The following is a 20,510-nucleotide window of genomic DNA, read 5'->3' as shown; positions in this document are numbered from 1 at the left end:
GTTAATTTTAATTAATTAATTGTTAATTTTTTAATGAAGTCAAAATCTTACAATAATTTTAACAAATTAAGACTTAATTTTGAATAATTAATACAATTATCAGAAAGAATTAAATATACATCTAAATAACCACATTCATTTAATAATTCTTTTTATTTTTAAAAAATAATACAGTAAATTAACTTTTAATAAACAATTATTGTTTTTATTAAATTAACATCCATGAGTTAATTAATTAATTAACTATATTCAAAATAAAACTGTATATAAAATCAAAAGCAAATAGAGAAATCCATATTACCCGCCCTAAATGTGGAGGAAATTCTCTGTTTAGACGAGAAATGGGGGAGGGAGTAGAGAACATTTATTCCGGTTAGAGGGCCGAGGACAAGATTATACTTCCCATCTTCGTCTCCACCCTGCTATGTGGACCAAACAAATAGGTCACTTTTTTAAAATTGCCCATTCTCATCTAATAAACATCAACCAAACACCCTTAAAAGTACTGAGAGATGAAATAGATGACTTAAAATATTTCACCTCTATGGTACACTAAAAGTCTATTTGAAGCAAATTGATCAACATCAATGGAAGATCCACCCACCCTAAACAAGTTTCTGAAGCCAAAGTGCTGAACAATATGAACATCTCAATCCTACAGGCTAAATGCTTAAATAACACAATGCACATCATTAGCCAGCCAGTTAATTTCTTCAAATTGCTTCAAGATTTCGAACATACTCAGCGTGTATAAGAAGACAGCAGTAAGAAAAACTGAGGATTCAAGGCATAAATCATACTTCTTTTGCTATATGTCATTGAATTAGTCCCCGTGGATGGTGTACCGCTCCCATTTCTTGGTTGGATCATAGATCTGCAACAAATAGGTAAAGCAGGGAATGGTATGTCAGGGGATTAAAGTTTGTGAGAACAATCACACGATCAAGCTCACGAGCAGAGCCAGAGAGATAGCTCACCTCCCATCTTGAAGCAGGAAAGATGTGCTTATTCTTCTCATACCAGTGCCTCTCAACAACTTTCCCAGCATGAGACTGTCCAAGAAAAAAGTAATACAAATGATGAATTTATAAAACGATAATAGTAGTTAACTTGTGAGGTAACCGTCTAAGTCACCGTTAGCAAATATTGTCATCTTTGAACTTTTCCTTTCCTCAATGTTTTAAAAAGCGCTTATGTTAGATAAAAGTTTCCACACCCTTATAAATAATATTTCGTTCTCCTCTCCAACCGACGTGGGATCTGACAGTCCACCCCCTTGGGATCCAGGACATCCTCATTGACACACCACTCAGTGTCTGGCTCTGATACCATTTGTAATAGTCCAAGCACACCACTAGTAGATATTGTCCGCTTTAGGCTTCCCCTTCTGGGCTTCCTCTCGAAGTTTTAAAACGCACTTGTTAGGAAGAGGTTTCCACACCTTTAGAAGAAATATTTCGTTCTCCTCTCCAACCGATATGAGATCTCACATGTGAAGAGGCATCTTCTTCTGTTTTGTACAAATCCTAAAATTTTCTGTTAATGCAGAACAGAAGAATATGGCTTGTAGCTCTTGATAATACTACTATTATTACCATCCTCCATAGGAGGAAGAAGAAATTTTAGGACTTAAGTGCACTCTTCTTGACACACTTTTTTCAAGTTGCAACACGGGTTTGATCAAACCTCGCAAAGGAGCAGAAAAACAACATAGAGATGGCAACTCCATAGTATCAAGTGCTTATAATATTTTGTATTTGATAAGACACAAGGGCCTTTTGTTTCCAGTTTCTTTTGTAATCGCTAGTTTTTTGTTCTTTTCTGGTATATTCCATCAAAACAATGAAATATTGATATATAAGAGATCTCTACCATCTAAATTGTAGAAGTAAGTGCACTAGGATACAAGGATTAGCAAACTAAATCATACCGTAATTAGCTCACAAGATTTGTCATCGTTGTAAAACAAAAACAAGGGCTGAAGCATGTAAACATGGCGAATAATTTGTACACACGACTAACTAAAGAATATAAAGATACACTCTGTTTCCACAGACTTCACTAAACTTTCGATATCAAGCAATCACAAGACGCATGCATATAAAATCAATTTGAAAATATACCTCATCCTTCTCTATTGTTGCATCGGCAATTGTCCGAACATCCTCGTGCACGTCAAAGTGGAAAAGCTGAGCAACATCGAAACAAAATGCTAAAATAAGTTCACTCAAATTTAATAAGACAAGAGGTTACATGGTGTTGGACATGTACAAGATGTAACAGGGTTTTTGCTTTTTTTATGTCACTCATGTTACATACACTCTCAACGTGAAAAGTCAGTCAGTTTTTTGCTCACATGAGATAAACAAACGTAAAAACTCTAAAAGCCGCTAACTATCAAGAAGCCGAAATTTCTCAGCCCATCATAAAATTGATAACAAAAACATAAAAAATAAACACAATTGCAAGTACATGAAAACAGAATAGTGACAGTAAGCCCCATTCACTAACAATTTGGTTTTTCGTTTTCTATTTTTGAAATTTGTGCTTGTTTCCTCCAAAATTTTCAATTATGGTTTTCACTTTTCTTACAGAAACACTTGAATTCCTAGTCAAATTATTTACTTTTTGAAAACTTATTTTCTTAGATAAACAAACATATAAACTCATGGGTGAAAGTAGCGTTTATAACCTTAATTTTCAAAAACCAAAAACCAAATGGTTATCAAAGATACCCTAAATAAAAACTTAACAAAATTGTTCGAAAAAAAAATACTAATGAGAAACCAAGTTTTTATTGAAAGATAAGAAAGAAGATACAAGGGTACACAAAAAAACAAGCCCACCAAACCCTAATCTTCAATAACGAGTATTAAATATCATTAAACCTGAAATCTATATCAGAGACATGCAAACAACAAAGTTTTAAATTATTATATCTTGAAGACACCTGACCATAGAAAAATGTGAACTCTTAATGCATTCAGTGGAGAAGGAATTAAATTTTCAAATTACAAATAGAAGGCTTACCGGGCCACTTTTGCCTCTAGCTTTGTTCACAATAAGCTCATAGAAGCTATGTTGCTGCACGATACAATAAATACTCAGTACAGTCACCAAGCGGAAAAAACCAAAATAATATCCCAAAAAATTTCCAAATTATATTACATGGGGTATTATAAGATCTTCTTTCACATATAGCAAATTCTCTACTGAGGTAGTCCTAATCTCCCGAAACTCGGGGGCAAGTTGCTGCTGTACAGTCCTCAGAAACTCTCCAATTGTATCACCTTTTCGTGCCTGAATGATGCAAGGTTGAATTTAAAAGAGTAAAACAATAGAGAATTTGTTCAAAGTTAGATAATCATTAAAAAGTAGAGCTCAGGAAGCAAGAAGAAAACAGATTGTTCGAAGTTAGATAATCATTATTAACCTGAATGACTCGCCTATGGCCAGCTCCATCCCAATAACTGTAAGTGATTTCAAGAGGCTCATCTGCAATACAAGGGAAAGATTTAGTCATTTCTTTCGGTACCGAATTATCTTGTATGCCACCATGAAATCTATACACGGGCAAATATATGATTACTTCGAATTTGTTCCTGCTCCCGAAGCCACTGTTTCTTCAGCCTTTCACGCTCAGCTTGCTCCTCAGCTTCCCTCTCACTGTAATAGAATCCTCAACCCCCCTAAGCTAAAACGTTAATCCCATAAAAGATGTAAAATATATAGGGAGGATGAGAGAATGAAAGACGCCATACCTATCAGGCAAAAAGCTAGTCTCTACTGTAGGATCTTTCCCAAGTTTGCCACACCCAATCTTTCTTGGCTCTTCTATGATGCATAAGCACAAGTTTGGATTATTAAGTGGACATGGCTAGTAACATCTTAGCATTGACATGAGAATTCAATTTCCTTCAAACTATTATTCTAAAATGGAATACAATGTATACCACATAATTCTCATCGTTCTAGAATGAAGTATATCGATCTCGGCTGATTGTAAATAAAAGTTCACTAATACCAACTATTTCAGATTCAGCAAGAAAATCGCTTACTATTATCGTCATCCTCATCACTTCCGTTCTCGAAATCATCAGAAAACGACAGTCGTGAATTCCCCTTTATTTTCCTTTTCCTCCGCTTCTGCAATTGGAGTTCCTCTTCCCTGAAAACAGAGGAAAAACCAATGAATGGAAGGCGGCCGAAGTCTTTCCAATAGAAGATGAACAAGAGACAGAACAACTTACTCTTGTTGTAGCTTTTGAAGTTTCTCCTTCTCCTCCTCTTCAATTTTGTTTCGAATATTCACTCTCTACAGTTATATCAACAAGAACAAACGGTTTATAACTTTATTACGCGCCATATGCTTCTCTTAGCGGTATAAGGAAAAGTTCTTGTATCATATTTTCTAACTTTACCTTCTCAACATACTCTTCTCTCGTCACCAAACCAACAGTTTCCTTCTTGAACGCTGTCTCGAGTATCTGAATTACCAAGAACAGTAATTAAAAATTCCAGACAAGCTTTCTAACCAAGATCGTGCGATGTCCAAATTCGAAAAGATGTATAGTGGATTCAAAAATCGAAAAACTATACTTCGGTTCCTCATGTTTCCGCTCGCCTATCCTCAAAAAACCTAACTGCAGGTCCACAGACTAAAGAACTAGAGATAGTTCTGAAACAAATCCTAATGTTGAAAGTAGCCCTAAAGATGGAAATCGAAAAAGAACCTCGGAGGTACTGGAGCCAAATTGAAGGAGACCGGGCTGTCCTTTGGCGGAGGCAGTCTTGGCCTTCAGCTCCTGGATTTTCCGGCGCTCGGCTTCTCTTTGCTTCTCGAGTCTGCGAATCCTGACGGCGTCTTGGGCAGTGCCCACGTACCCATCTCCCATGCCCGACATTTTTTCCCGACCTACCTTCCGTCGTGGCCGGTGTGGCCTGCGTTACACCTCCTAGCTAATTGCCGCCTTTCGGACTTGATCGGAGATGGCACTTGGGGTTAAATACCCTANAAAAAAAAAAAAAAAAAAAAAAAAAAAAAAAAAAAAAAAAAAAAAAAAAAAAAAAAAAAGTATTTTTACCCAAATAAAAATAATAATTATTTTAAAGTTTTTATTTTTTTTATATAATATTTATTATAAAATAGTAAAAAAAATCCTAATATTTTATCCATAAATTAAATTTTAATATTAGAACGTGTATTTATAAATAATAAGGTGTGAAAATATATTTATGTTAAGGAATATGGGGAATATAATTTCGGCCTGTCCATTTATCTAATAGAAAAAAATGTTCTCCACTTTTTCATTTTTATCTAAACTGAAATTCTTTTCGGGTCTGCAGCTCCGTCGGTAAAATTGTCATCTCTAACTATAATTCGTTCGGCACATGGTCGATGTATAGATGTCCTACAAATCCCTTGCTCCTCGGGCATGCATAATATGTCCTATGTTCGATTTGCAATGTGATTGTGCAGTAAATAAATCAGCCGATTAAATATAGATAGTCGTTTGTACAACCAAACAATAACAATTGCATTGATAGCATATAACTTCAGTATAAAAAATTTACGGCTAATAGCATCTCTTATGGTACATTTTGAGACGATTTAGTTAGACATAGGCATGATTTTGGTAAAAAAATCATACCGACGTAAGATAATAATAATAAAAATATAAATGACAATGAACACGCATAAAAATAGTTTGAAATAGGCATTCGACCACAGACAACAAGTTTTGTACGACATGAATGTGACATCACGAGCATGAAAGATATGCGCCGGAAAATATAAAATTAATTGATTATAAAGTATATTACGCACGTCATAGAGCTGAAGTTTCAAGAAGCGTCAATGTCATCTCACTGCGTGACACCTTATCGACAGACTATCGCACACCGAAGATGATCCGAGTTCTGAATGAACTACAGAGACGTCGTCAAACCGTTAGCCCACGGTTGATGTTATTATTTTGACATAAGCTCTAGTGGCTTTACTTTTAGTTTTTTCAAGAGACCTTCTACCGATGGAGATAGTTTTACTTACTTATAAATCCATGACATTCCTCTTGATGTGGAACTATTATTTTCAATAATCCTCAACACCCATACAGACAACTCAGTAATTCTTAGTTTAAGAACACTTTTTTTTTCTTCTAACGGACGGTGAGATCCTACCTCGGTTGGAGAGGGGAACTAATCATTTTTTAGAAGGGTGTGAAAATCTCTCCTTACCATATGCATTTTAAAATTGTGAGGCTGACGGCGATACGTAATAGGCCAAAACGAACAATATCTGTTAGCATTGGGCTTAAGCTGTTACAAATGGTATCAAAGACCGTCGGTGGGCAGTGTGTCAGCGAGGACGCTGGGCCTCAAACTGGGTGGATTATGAAATCTCACATTGATTGGAGAGAGAAATGAAAACATTTCTTACGAGGGTGTGGAAACCTCTCCTTAACAAACGCGTTATAAAATCTTGACAGGGGAAGCTCGGAAGAAAAAACCTAAAGAGGACAACATCTACTAGTGGTGAACTTGAACTATTACAGAGCTACATACCTTCGGCTCCCGTGGATCACTGGTGGAGCAACTTAGCTGGAGTTGAGAACTGTCATGTTGTGCAATAGTAGTAACCTCCTGAAGCTGGTCTGTTGGTAATATACTTATTTCCATGCCATCATTTATGTTTATACATTTGTAGGATATACATTGTTTGAACAAACAAAGGGTAAGAACAGAAAAGAAAAGGATCCATTGGAAGAGAGTTCTTCATTTCATAGTTTAGAGCTCAGTTTGTGAGATCCCACGTCGGTTTGGTGGGAGAACGAAGTATTTTTTTATAAAGGTGTTGAAATTTCTCCATAGCAGACGCGTTTTAAAAACCTTGAGGGGAAGCCCAAAAGGGGAAGCTCAAAGAGGACAATATCTGTGGATTTAGGTCATTACAAATGGTATTAGAGTCAGACACCGGGCGAAGTGCTAGCGAGGACGCTGGGTCCCGAAGGGGGTGGATTGTGAGATCCCACATCTATTAGAGAGGGGAACGAGTGGCAGCAAGGACATTGGCCCAGAAGAGGGATGGATTGTGAGATCTTACGTTAAGTGAGGAGGAGAACAAAATATTTTTGATAAGGGTGTGGAAATCTATCCGTGACAGACACGTGTTAAAAACCTTGAGGAGAAGCATGAAAGGAAAAGTCCAAAGAGGACAATATCTGGTGGCGATGAGCTTAGGCCGTTACAAATGGTATTAGAGCCAAACATCGGGCGGTGTGCCAATGGGGACACTGGGCCATGAAGGTGAGTGGATTGTGAGATCCCATGTCGATTGGAAAAGGGCAACGAATGCTAGCGAGAACGCTGGACTCTGAACAGGGATGGATTATGAGATCCCAAATCGATTGGGGAGGAGAATAAAGCATTTTTTATAAGGGTGTGAAATCATGTTCTAATAAACATGTTTCAAAAACCATGAGGGAAAGTCAGAAAGAGAAAATCCAAAAAACACAATATTTGCTAGCGGTGAACTTGTGGGTGAGTTTTCACACGATGAACTTGTTGTTTTATTGTAAAAATCCCACACACAAATTAGCTAAAGCATTCTAACGATGGTGGGTTCATTCATTTGAATCCCTTCTCCAATTGAATCTCTTCTACCGATTTGGGGCTTAGCATCTTTGCTGACACACCGCCACGTGTCCATCTCTTCGGAACTTAGCCTCCTCATTCGCACATATCCCAGTGCCTAGATCTGATACCATTTGTAACGACCCAAGTCCACCGCTAGCAGATATTGTCCTCTTTAGGCTTGCCCGATCCTCTTTGTGCTCTTCTTCTTGGACTTCTCCTCAAAGTTTTTAAAACATGTATGCTAGGGAGAGGTTTCCACACCTTTATAAAGAATGTTCCGTTCCACTCTCCAAACGATGTGAGATCTCACAATTCACCCATTTCGGAGCCCAGCGTCCTTGCTAACACTCGTTCCCTTCTCCAATTGATGTGGGACCTCCCAATCCACCCCATTTGGGGCCAGCGTCCTTGCTGGCACACTGTCTCGTGTCCACCCTCCTTCGAGACTCGGTCTCTTGGCTGACACATCGCTCAAAGTCTGGCTCTAATACTATTTGTAACGACCAAAGTCCACTACTAGGAAGTGATTTCCACACTCTTATAGAAAATGCTTCATTTCCCTCTACAACCGACGAAAAAAAAACAAAAAACTAAACCAAGAGGCCAAGACATGTCTTTCTCAAGCTTGGTCGAATGGGCACAATCATTCCATCATTGTCAGTACTGAGGAAAGAATGAAATGAGTTGAAGGCTGAAAGAGATGGTGGGGGAGAGGCCATTAATGGCTGCTATGGTCCAGAAATTTGAAGGTTCTCAATGAGAGGTGGAAAAGCATCCAAATCAATTACTTACTTTTTATCTGTTGCATGTGAAAATCTAGACATGTTTCAACTGGTTCGCATGACACGGAGTTGGACCCGATTAAGAATGAGAAATAGAAATAGAATTGGGATCGAAACATGATCTTCATTCATGCTTACAACGTCTAAATAAGACTGTCAACTAATACCTAAAAATAAGGAAAAATATATATCATAAAATATACTGCTAATTAAATCTTATGATAAAATATACTACTAACAATTCCAAAAAATAAAGAAAAAATATTAATTTATTATAGATATCTGAGATATACTTCATAACTGATTATTAAAATATATTATCCAAATATCATATCTTAATATGTTCACCTACGGATAAATTTGAATCCTTTAACATAAATGAAAATGTTCAAACGATTGATGACACATTGTTTTTAGATCTTAGCTCGAGTATAACTAAGGATATTCATTTAATCTGCAGAGGATATGGAAGGGTTTTTTCTCGTTACTAAAATGAAGCTAGAATTATATTTTCCGTCTCTGTTCCGGACCACTATGTATTATAAATAATTTTTAGAAATTACGTTCAAACAAAGTTATACTAAATTTTTGCTTATGAAATATTATTTAATTTGTGACGTTGTTTTACATTTCTAATATATATTAAATTAAAAAGTAAAAAATTATTCCTTAAAAATGTTATTGGTATAAATGAATTAAAAAAAAAAATACATAAAATTATTTACTTTAAAAATGGGAAAAAATTTACAGGTATTCATCCTTGTAAAAATAAATGAAAAATTGTACCGAGTCAATTAAAATAGAGGGCAGAAACGAGGATAGGGAAGGTTTTCTCGTCTATGTCCCGTCCCGATAATATTTCTAAGTAAAACTTGTCTTTACTTGGAATTACGGTACTACCTGAACTTGCATTCTCAAAGGCACCCCGAACATATTCTCGAGCAAAACAATTTTAAAGATTATACCTACCGTACCCGTGTTTAAATTTTGACGTGGTATTAAAAAAATGGTAACTCATTCATATTTATTTTTAAACATAATTTTTAAGAAAATCTATATTTTAAAGAAAATGAAAAAGAATATTAATTGATATACAGAAGTTTGTCTGTTGGTATTTGGAGCGTGACAACACGCGCTCTCCACATCCACTGTATTAGCACTCGCACTCACTCACCTAATCCTGATCGTGAACCACAACCAACTAGCATCACAGAGGCACTGAACAAAAACATCTTCAGTCACTTTTAGCGGCGGAGGAGAGCCGATCGAATCCGTACCTAAGCTCGGCCATGGCGGTGGTGTCTACTTCTCTCGCATCTCAGCTCTCAGCTATCAGATTGTCCACTTCCAAGTCCGACATTTCTCAGACTCTGTTTCAGAACGTCCACTCACAAATCCGCCTTGCATCCTCCCGGAAAGGTCCCCGTGGTGTTGTCACCATGGCCGGTTCCGGCAAGGTATTTCACCGTTTTTCGTTAGTTTGTTATTGATTTGCGCTGGAATCGTTTCCGCTACTTAATTAGTGTGTCGATCATCATTCTTAACCTAGCGGCTAGCGTCTTGCGTTCGTAACTGTGTCTTAACAGTAGGGAAAGAGAATGCGTCGGATGTGGAATAAGGAGTTTCTTTGCCTATTTTTCTTGTTCGTAGCCGTTGGTCAATTTGGAATAGGCGATGACTCCTAAGTACAAATCTGTTTAAGCTATCAATTTTTCCAGCTTTTTTGTAGATCATACTTGTGAATTGTGATTAGGATTCGTTCAAGATTTAATTGTTACTCGCAACTTTTCGGTTCCATATTTCATGTCTCCCAAGCCCTCCCGCAATTTTTAGTACTGTGGATTATACTTATTGCCACAGCTTTAATGATTCTTTTTCTTCAAATTGTTATTTACCCAATCCTTGAGTTAACAAGGCCATGGTTTTACGGGTTTTATTTATTTATTAATACTAGTTTAGAAAAATCGGTATTCAATATTCTCTCATTCCATATTTTCTAAGTTCTGATTATTATCACCCTTTGTTGTATTTGCAGTTCTTCGTTGGTGGAAACTGGAAATGTGTAAGTATCTTCATTATCAATAATCTTATAGCTAAAGGATGCGATGGATAGACGATAGTTATATATGTCGAGGAAAAAAGTTCGAACGTTTGTTGCAAATGGATGCTTTGATTTCTCTTCGAATCATTCTACTTTTCTGTTCTATCCATAATCTCACTAATGTGAAACACAAGTTGTCTTATCACGATCTTTCTAGAACTTACTTTTCTGTTGCAACTTGTGTCAAACATAGAAGATAATGTAATTGATTTTCATTTATTTTTCTAGTACCATCGTTAATGTCTACTATTAATTGTTATTGAAGCATGTGCAAATCATTTGAAATGGAAGAAGCCTAGAAAAATTATACCATATTCTTGTTTGTCTTCATAACTTCATTTTCATAGGCAAAAAGGGTTTAAGTTCAAACCTGGAGAGCACACAAAGGTTCCGCTGCCACTTCTATATAAGATACCACTTTTAAATTATTTTGATTGTAGTTTTAGAAACTTAGGAGATCAGGAATCCTTTGTTGTTTACGATTTTTAAGCTCTTAAAGTGTACTGGACACATTGTAGTACCCAAAATGAAGACACTTATCTGCTGCTGGTATGGCTTGACTGTCGTCCAAGATGATTGAGCTACCAATATTTCCCACCCTCCTTACTTAGTAAATAAAGAAATTAATTATTTTGAATTTGTGACTGACATATATGGATTCTTACCCTGTTTAATTTAATTCCCAGAATGGTACAAAGGAATCAATAACCAAGCTTGTCTCAGATTTGAACAATGTAAAGTTGGAGGATGATGTTGGTAAGTTACGTTTGATGTTGGAGGATGCCCCTTGTCACCTTTTAATGTATGTGTTCTTTCATTTAAAAAACAAAAGTTAGGTTTGAGAATGTGTTTCCCCCATCTTGTATTCACTTGGCAAATCAATGTATGAAATTCTTGATAAAAAAACAAAGGTTGCATTTGATTCGGGCTTGTTCTGATTTTATTACACAAAGTGATTTCCACCTTTTAAATTTTTTTTTTTTAAATTTTATTAATACTTCTAAGATCTCTTTCAATTTTATAGTAGGTTGGTATCAAATTATTAATACACCTGAGTTATTGATGAGGATGAATGGCATTTTTGTTCTAAATTCTGATAGTCTTTCTCTCCATATTGAAAGCTGGGCTTTCTCCATCATTCTTGTTCTTTTCGCATTCTTATTCTACTCTTCAAGTACATTCTTCTGAAAAAAGAAATTTGGATACGTTGGGAGGAATGCAGATGTTGTTGTAGCACCTCCATTTCTGTACATTGATCAGGTGAAGAGCTCATTGGCACCTAGGATTGAGATTTCTGCCCAAAACTCATGGGTGAGCAAGGGTGGCGCTTTTACAGGAGAAATCAGGTTATCTGACATGCCCTTGATGAGACATTTTAATTTTTGAGAACCCTTGAAAATTTATTTATCTTAATTCAACTATTATTGCTGTAGAAATTTTATTCGAAACATAAAGTTCTTTTAAAAAATTCATTTTGGTGCATGCAAACTCTCGATTTTACACCATTTGATAAGGGTGACAACTTAAGTCTTCTTGTTTTATGATCTGCAAATGAGATGATGATAATGTTTAACACAAGAATACTAGTGTTCAATTTGACGATACTTAGAATCATGAACTGATTTTAGTTGTAATGTTCTGTAAACTTTTCAAATTTTAACCTAAGAGATTTTGATTTTTGTAAACTGCCCTAGCTTAAACTTCTCAAAATTCTTTTTTTTGAAACTTTTTTGCCTTCTTAAGGTCGAAGTTTTTTGAAAAGCGATCGTATGCTTGCACTAAGTTTACATCAGATATCTACTAAACGTGCATTCGTCTTTTTATTTGGAACTCATATTGGGGATCTTGCATGGTGTGTCATGTGTGTTTTCTGTTGTTCCGCTCACAAATACTTACTCAGATCTTATCATTGATAAATTAATTTGTATATACTGCAGCGTTGAACAATTGAAAGATATAGGCTGCAAGTGGGTTATCCTTGGGCACTCTGAACGGAGACATGTCATTGGTGAAGATGACCAGGTGAATGCATTGACATTGAGCTTTGAGTGGTTTCCAAGAAATTAGTGTTCAGGCTGCTTCTCTCCAACGCTGACTGATGTTTTGGCAACTATAGTTTATAGGGAAGAAGGCTGCCTATGCCTTGAGCGAGGGTCTTGGAGTAATAGCTTGCATCGGGGAATTACTAGAGGAAAGGGAAGCTGGGAAAACTTTCGATGTTTGCTTCCAACAATTGAAAGCCTATGCAGGCAAGTTGCTGGCCCATTCCTTATTTCACTTTCACGAAAATCTTATAATCACTTATCTGAGAACAGAAAACTGCGGAACTCTCTGTAACTTTAGTAATTCCCGTTGACTGCAGATGCTGTTCCAAGTTGGGATGGTATCGTTATCGCATATGAGCCAGTATGGGCCATTGGGACTGGCAAAGTGGCTACTCCCGACCAAGCACAGGAAGTGCATGCAGCAGTTCGCGATTGGCTTAAGAAGAACGTATCACCAGAAGTGGCTTCTAAAACACGGATTATTTATGGAGGTAACTGCCACTTTCATTGTTGTACTGTCAATGCCGCTGTAGAAATAAGTTTGCTTGCTTGAACTTTTATCGTCAAGTCCATGTTTCGTAAGACTGCCACTGTGAGTAACAATCAGACTGGGTCACGTGTCTAAGGAATGATATTATTATTGTTAGGATCTGTGAATGGAGGTAATTGTGCTGAGCTTGCTAAAAAAGAGGACATAGATGGATTTCTAGTGGGAGGTGCTTCATTGAAGGTGCATTTCTCCTCTCCCCTTATGTTTTCCTAATTTTTCTGTCAAACCATAGAAGAAAAATTTCACGAACCCCACTCGAAGTCCCATCTCAATTCTGTTTCGTATTGCAATTGCAGGGTCCTGAATTCGGAACAATCGTTAATTCCGTTACCGCCAAGAAAGTCGCTGCTTGAAATTTTTTCGGAGTTCCTGGTGTCAAGCACAAGAGGAAGGGTGACATGTTTTGTATTCCTAGCAACACTCCTTGGGGTTTTGTTCAGGGCCTTCTTCAATGATGGCAAGAAAATAATATCCTTCTGTTTTATTACTTTGCTATAGAATACTTGACCACATAAATGATTGGATCCAGAATTTATTCGCTTAATAAGAGTTCTAGATGCCATTCTCGATCTTTGAACTTTCATAACATCTCGCTGAAGCTTTCCCTGATTTAAATTTGTCCTTGCTAGCATTTACAATGTATGAATGTAGAGCCTAAGTGGTGTTTAGATGGATAGAAAGACCAACGTTCTCGATCGTGTACGGCTAGGTACGCATTCTTTCCCGAGAGATCAAAGGCAAGATTTCTTCAATAGAAGTTGTTCCTGTTTTTCATTTTTTATATATGTTCTGATCGTTCCATCAGTTCTAGATTTGATGGAAACTTGAGATAGCTAATAAGATGCAAGGATCTTATTACTTATTAGGAATATAAATTTGGCATCAAGAACTTGAGTGTCCAATAGGCATCAGTCCACAGCCCATGTTACCTTAGCTGAGGTAACACTCAAAGGATATATCCCAAAACCAACACAAGCCAATCTGGTCTCCCTCTGTATGTCTTTCATGGTAGTGTAGAATTTTCAAGTGAGAGAGAGAGAGAGAGAGAGAGAGATGGAGTGGTTAGAACCAAAGAGAAGGGGTCCAGAGTGGAAACAGGGGGGATGGACAGGCCAAACCCTAGGCGGCTCTGTTTCCTCTCCACCACCTCAATTGCTCACCATTTTTGGCATTGTCATTGTCTTGCTTTGGTTTTCTCAGTCCACCACAGGCTACGACACTCAAATGCACAGGTCAGCTGCCAATTTCCAGCTGCTTCTTTTCTTGTTGCCCATCTTGGTGATTTTCTTCATGTCTTCATATTCCATGTGTGGGCTGATCAACCTTCGATCTTGGCGATCGGCAACCGGGTCGCCTCGACGAGGTGCCTCACCATTGACCATTGCCATTTTAGTTTCTCTCATTCTAGTTTTGCTTTATTTCCGCCCCTCGTTCCATTGAAAGCTGTTTGAACTATGAATAATAATCAGGATTTGCAGGTCCAATCTATGGTACGTATGTAACGGCAACCTTCTAGAGTTTATTAATATTTTGTTTCTTCATTCTTTATTTTCCGAATAATTATTGATGAAATTATTAGGGAAAAAAAAAATCAATTTAGACCTTTTTTATAGAATTAAAATCCTAAACCCACATGAGAAAAAAACTAATAATTGTATAATTAAACCGAAAATAAATTGATTTTTTTTTCTTTCAAATATTTATATGAATAATTTTTGAAGTCTTAACGAAAATAAAACTATTTTTAAAAAAAAAAAAAAAAAAAAAAATTGATAATTGGCGTTGCCGATGGTGCATTAATGGGAGGAAAACTTTATAGGAACCACTCAAACGTTACCAACATATCCATTATTATCATGCTAATTGGTGCCATCCACCACCCACCTTTTTTCAATTTTATTTTCTTTTTCTCATACCAACTTTTTTTCTTTTTTTATTTTGGTTGAATGTGACTGAATTGACTCATTACCAATACCTTCAATTTCAAGTTTAGTTCATCCTTCCCTTATTTCTTAAAGCTATAATTATCAAAAACATTATATATATATATATATATATATATATATTATATATATTGTTCGAATGGAATCAATTTATTTTTAATAATTATAATTTAACTGAACTTGTGACATCCGAATAAAATATTTGATATGAAAAAACCAACACTATTAAAGAAAAAACTATCAATAAAGTTTTTAAACTAAGGACATAAATCCTGTTGAATTCAATCGGTATTAAATAGTATTAAAAATAATATTAGGTTGGAACAATATCGAACATGGTCAAATACAACGTATTAATGAATAGAAATACAATTCAAAGTTCTAAAGTTTATTGGCATAACATCTATAAAATAACTGTTGTTTACTATTATTTGTTACAACCAGATTAAATCCAAAAAGATCGAAGGTCAAGAGTTGATGGATCATCAAGAAATTCGACTGTAGTTGTCAAAATCAGATTAAAATCCATAAAGTTCAATGTCGAGAGTGAATGAATTGAAATTCGATTGTTACCGTAAAAAAAACAGATTAAGATCCAAAAAAAAATCAATGTCAAGAGTTGATGAAACATATAGAAATTGGAACGATTAAAATCCGGTTAGGAATGGTGATGAATCGTGCAAATAACCAAATTAAACTTTCAGCTTCACATCTAAGAAGAAACACATCATCATATCATATACACCTTCGATCCTTACCACACATCAATCGATCATATTCCTTTAACACGATCATCATATCACAATCTCATTCTCTTCCACAACAAAAAACAGGTATCACATAAACATCGAACTATAATTTACACGACAACCACAAATATGATGAAACGCATTTTTAATTAAATTAATTTACCACTTACCATGCGCCATGGCCGCACCGACACTGCATCTTCCAGCCGCGATTGCAAGGGCAGGCATAGTACCTGGATGAAGAATCCACGGACGACAAACAGCGAACAAGAACGAGTAAAATAATCGGAACGGCAAGAAGAGGCCAATTGATTTGGAATTCCGAGAAATCGATTGGTTCTGAGGGGAACAGAGAGGACAATCCGATCAAGATGAAGACTACGGCGAGAAGCAGAAGGACAGGTCCGGGGAGTGGACCGGAAGGGCGAGGTTTACAGCCATAGCAATAAGTCATTTCACGACCTTCGTACCGTCAACAATGGCGATTTACAGAGGAGATTGAAGGTCTGAAAATGGAAGAAGACAGAGACTCAAAGAGAGAGAGAGAGAGAGAGAGAGAGCGCTAACGAACATTTATAGTGGAGAGTGATGGCGTGAATGGACGCCTAATGGAGTGAATTGCGTCGGCTATTCTCATTTGCTAATTTGTTAGTTTATTTATTTATTAATTTATTTTAAAAATAAAGAGACGAGATTTTTTACTTAAAATAATAATATTATATCATTAGGTTGTATTTTATTTTTTAATTATTAAATTTCCTATTTTAAGGTTAAATAATAAAATTAATCGTTTATTTCTTATGAACTTTCACTTTTGTCCCATAAATTAAAGTTTTTTTTTTAATTAATTAATCTATTCAATATAAATAAAAATTTTATTTTCAAGGTTTTAGTTTTTAATATAGTAGATCCATAAATTAAAAAAAAAATGATTAAATTTGCAATTTTAATTCTTTTTTTTATTTTGTTTATATATAATTTCCGTCAAAATTATACCTACAAAAATATTGTTTTTGTTTCACATAAATAAACTATAAATGAATAATAATTTGTTAAGAAGATTATTTATTGGAAGTGTACAAAATTTAAAAGTAATTAAATATTTAAATTTACATTATCTTAAATTTAATAATGATTACGTTGGTTGTGAGGAGAACAAACCACCATTTATAAAAGTGTGGAAACCTTCCCTAGTAGACGCGTTTTAAAGTCTCGAGGGAAAGCCCAAAGCGGACAATATCTGTTAGCGGTGAATCTAGACCGTTACAAATGGTATCAGAGCTAGACATCGGACGATGTGTCAACCTTCTCGCTGTTCCTCGAAGGCGGGTAGACACGAGGCGGTGTGCCAGTAAGGATGCTGGATCCCAAAGGGGGGTGGATTTGGGGGTAGTCCCACATTGATTGGAGGAAGGAAAGAGTGCCAACGAGGACGATGGCCCCGAATGGGGTGAATTGTGATGTCTCACATTGGTTGGGGAGGGAGAACAAACCACCATTTATAAAGGTGTGGAAACCTTCCCCTAATAGACGACTTTTAAAGTCTTGAGAGAAAGCGAGAAAGGAAAAACCCAAAGAGGACAATATCTGCTAGGAGATTTGGGCCCGTTACATATAATCTACATAAACATAATTTTTTAAGGCTAAAAAAACCCAAATAGAATAGATATACATTTTTTATAAACCAAACCAAATCAACATTAATCCATTAATTTTTAAATTTTTAAATATTATTAGTTAAATTAATATTTTTCTTATTATGGATTATAATTTTTTTTGGTATATTTGCAAATCTAAAAAAAGAAAAGAAAAAAAAAGGGTCGAACTTAATGGATCTAATGCTTTGCTGACCCGACCCGATAACCCGATTTGGCCAACACCTCAATTGTTTTTTCCCCTCAAATCTCAAAGAGCTGGAAGCGTCAAAGTTCATCGTCCGCGGTTCACCTGTAGATCCCTTCGTCGGTTGGACGACGCAAAAACCTAAACTTCACCGGAAGATCAACCCGCCGCCGCCTTAGGTCAATCATCTCATGAGGCCGGCAAGAAATCCGATCCACATCGTGTCGGTATGGGTCCAGCGACAGCCGCCGAAGGTGAAGGCCTTTTTGGCCGTCGTGCTTGGCATTGTGGCTCTGATGGCACTTCGATTCATCGTTCATGATCACGACAATCTATTTGTCGGTGCCGAAGCAGTGCACTCCATTGGGATATTGGTTCTCATCTTTAAGCTCACGAAGGAGAGAACATGTGCTGGTAATCCTTGAATTTTAGTGGTAAAATGCCCTTAGCTAATTATTTTCTGGAGATGAATTTATGATTTGTCATCGAAATGACTAATACGTGAAATTGTTTGTCGAAATTTGGATCATCATGGATTCGGAATTTATGCCTTTGTCCAATTAAAAGATTAACCTTCATGGGATTTGTTAGGGTGTCTATCTGTTCTCTAATCCTTCATTCATATGATTCGTTTGCACGGGCAGCGATTTATAAGTTCAGTTTAGAGTGATGTAATTATAATTGTAATTGTGCGAACTCTCATGCACAAGTTCTAATCTCGTAGAAATTTAGGCCCCATTTGTTTTTTTTGTTTTTGAAAACTAAGCTTATAAACATTTCTTCACCTATTGATTCCTTTATTTTATTGTCTACATTGTAAGAGCGTTTTCAAAATTCAAGCCAAGTTGTTTTAAAAATTTGGTTAAGAATTCAATTGTTTACTTAGAAAAGATGAACATGATAATTGAGAATTTGTGAGACAACAAGCACAATTTTCAATAACCTAAAACCAAAAAACTAAATGGTTATCAAATAAGACCTTAGTTTTTTTTTTTGGTTTCCATGTCATTTAAGTTATGTTAGTTTTGGTTTCCCTTGCAAATCATGTTGTTTGGAATCAACTGGGTAATCCTGTTGCTTCTTTTTTCTTATTTTTTGCTCTGGATGTTCTCTATAGCGGAACCTATTATGATTTTGCAGGAATATCGCTCAAGTCTCAGGAATTAACAGCTATCTTCTTAGCCGTGAGGTTGTATTGTAGTTTTGTTATGGAGTATGATATACACACGCTATTAGATTTAGCAACACTGGCCACGACCCTCTGGGTGATATATATGATCCGTTTCAAACTTAAGTCGAGCTACATGGAGGATAAGGACAACTTTGCATTATATTTTGTGGTAAGGTTCTCTTTTTTAAGTTCCTTCTTCCCAATCTTTGAGAGAAACTAACCAATTGGATTTTAAATTGACCTCGCCGAACATATAAAAGTTTCTTTCTGTTCGATTTTCTATTAACCTCACGAGTTCTTTTCTCCAAGAAGCAATTTCATTGATGTATTCTTGTGGCGGTTGAAACAACAAAAACTTTTGGTAATTTTTGTGCAGGACTAGTGAGTTGGATGCGTATAGAATGTGGCTTATTAAACATCTTGCCTTTATATTTTGGATGCAGATAGCACCCTGTGCTGTATTGGCATTACTCATTCATCCATCAACTTCTCATTACTTTGTTAACAGAGTTTTCTGGGCATTTTGTGTGTATCTGGAAGCTGTTTCAGTGTTGCCCCAGTTGCGAGTGATGCAGAACACAAAGGTACGATATTGGTTAATGAAACGAATTTACTTGCCTTACAAATCTACAAATTTGGTGAGGAGTTAATGCAAAACTTTTCCCCCTCAACTTTCAGATCGTCGAACCGTTTACTGCTCACTATGTATTTGCATTGGGTATTGCAAGATTCCTTAGCTGCGCTCATTGGGTTCTCCAGGTTTGATTGTCTATAATTCCTCTTTGTTCTAGCACTGGTTTGTATCCGTACTTACTTTGTTATTTATAATACTATAGGTAAAAATTTACCTAGAAAATCTGCAATCTTGATATTTTATTGCTCTGGTTTCTTGTTCTTCAACTTTGTTGGAATTAACGCATTTCGAAATGAATTCATATTAATTGGACCTACCACATTAAAGCTCTTTATAACTTATTGTCCATATTTAGTTATTTTTCTGTTTACAAAATCACTTTTGTGATTTGCTATGAATGAATGATGCCATTGCTTTCTATTCTATCTATATTCAGGTCTTGGATAGTCGTGGACATCTTCTCGTAGCTCTCGGTCATGGTTTATGGCCATCTATGGTTCTGATCTCAGAAATTGTGCAGACTTTCATCCTAGCTGACTTCTGTTACTATTATGTGAAGAGGTTAGCGCTTGTTTTTTATTTGGTTATTTCGACCAATAACTTTTCATCGATGTTCAACTTTCTGTCTTGAAATTTTGCAGCGTTTTGGGGGGACAGCTCGTCCTCCGACTCCCTTCTGGAGTGGTGTGACCGAACAGATGTCATGCCATGTGCCTTTTTTGTCCATAGCCAGGTCAGGTTCTTTTCTTGACATGTTTGTGGGTATGTGGTTGATATCGTTTTATGACCTGAAATCACCTTGGCTGAATTGTAAAGTTGAACGTTCAAGAAGATTAATGATATATCAAATTTCACTACTTATTGTAGAAGTCTCATACACCCTTAGAAGTTCATTGCTTGCTTGGTTGGTAACATGAACATCAAAACGAGAAATATGGAAGTGTGAAATCTGGGGATTGGGTTTGGTGTATAAATTAATGAACTTCAAACACAAACTCGTTTGTTTGCCCTCGACCATGAATTTCCTACATTCCTCCACTTCCTGTACGACTTTCTTC

The 20,510-nt window shown here is 36.1% G+C and overlaps 3 protein-coding genes across 5 annotated transcripts; 2 read left to right on the top strand and 1 right to left on the bottom strand.

Moving 5' to 3' along the window:
* Nucleotides 1-448: 448 nt before the first annotated feature.
* Nucleotides 449-4,997, bottom strand: LOC111777854 (protein XAP5 CIRCADIAN TIMEKEEPER). 2 transcript variants are annotated; one of them, XM_023657581.1, is made up of 12 exons: nucleotides 4,734-4,997; nucleotides 4,422-4,487; nucleotides 4,251-4,315; nucleotides 4,059-4,168; nucleotides 3,762-3,831; nucleotides 3,590-3,666; nucleotides 3,434-3,495; nucleotides 3,169-3,300; nucleotides 3,031-3,084; nucleotides 2,124-2,189; nucleotides 978-1,052; nucleotides 449-874 (listed from the first exon to the last, which is right to left on the bottom strand). In XM_023657581.1, the coding sequence occupies exons 1-12, from the start codon at nucleotides 4,902-4,904 to the stop codon at nucleotides 824-826; spliced, it is 999 nt and encodes a 332-aa protein (XP_023513349.1). In that variant the 5' UTR covers nucleotides 4,905-4,997; the 3' UTR covers nucleotides 449-823. The 2 variants fall into 2 exon arrangements, with proteins under 2 accessions (XP_023513349.1, XP_023513348.1); XM_023657580.1 differs by having other exon boundaries at nucleotides 3,762-3,834; nucleotides 4,734-4,996.
* A 4,601-nt stretch (nucleotides 4,998-9,598) lies between these two features.
* Nucleotides 9,599-13,694, top strand: LOC111777427 (triosephosphate isomerase, chloroplastic-like). The gene is made up of 9 exons (XM_023657019.1): nucleotides 9,599-9,874; nucleotides 10,453-10,479; nucleotides 11,205-11,274; nucleotides 11,741-11,864; nucleotides 12,456-12,540; nucleotides 12,635-12,767; nucleotides 12,881-13,054; nucleotides 13,211-13,293; nucleotides 13,410-13,694. Exons 1-9 carry the CDS (start codon nucleotides 9,707-9,709, stop codon nucleotides 13,464-13,466), a joined length of 921 nt encoding a protein of 306 aa, XP_023512787.1. The 5' UTR covers nucleotides 9,599-9,706; the 3' UTR covers nucleotides 13,467-13,694.
* Nucleotides 13,695-17,720: 4,026 nt separating this feature from the next.
* LOC111777538 (putative ER lumen protein-retaining receptor C28H8.4) lies at nucleotides 17,721-20,316 on the top strand. 2 transcript variants are annotated; one of them, XM_023657181.1, is made up of 6 exons: nucleotides 17,721-18,061; nucleotides 18,788-18,987; nucleotides 19,262-19,402; nucleotides 19,497-19,577; nucleotides 19,889-20,013; nucleotides 20,094-20,316. In XM_023657181.1, the coding sequence occupies exons 1-6, from the start codon at nucleotides 17,839-17,841 to the stop codon at nucleotides 20,140-20,142; spliced, it is 819 nt and encodes a 272-aa protein (XP_023512949.1). In that variant the 5' UTR covers nucleotides 17,721-17,838; the 3' UTR covers nucleotides 20,143-20,316. The 2 variants fall into 2 exon arrangements, with proteins under 2 accessions (XP_023512949.1, XP_023512948.1); XM_023657180.1 differs by lacking the exon at nucleotides 20,094-20,316 and having other exon boundaries at nucleotides 19,889-20,083.
* Nucleotides 20,317-20,510: the final 194 nt, after the last annotated feature.

This window comes from Cucurbita pepo, chromosome LG16, assembly GCF_002806865.2.
Source record: "Cucurbita pepo subsp. pepo cultivar mu-cu-16 chromosome LG16, ASM280686v2, whole genome shotgun sequence".
NCBI lineage: Eukaryota > Viridiplantae > Streptophyta > Magnoliopsida > Cucurbitales > Cucurbitaceae > Cucurbita > Cucurbita pepo.
Note: the sequence above shows the minus strand (reverse complement) of the source record. Positions and strands in the feature narration are given on the sequence as shown.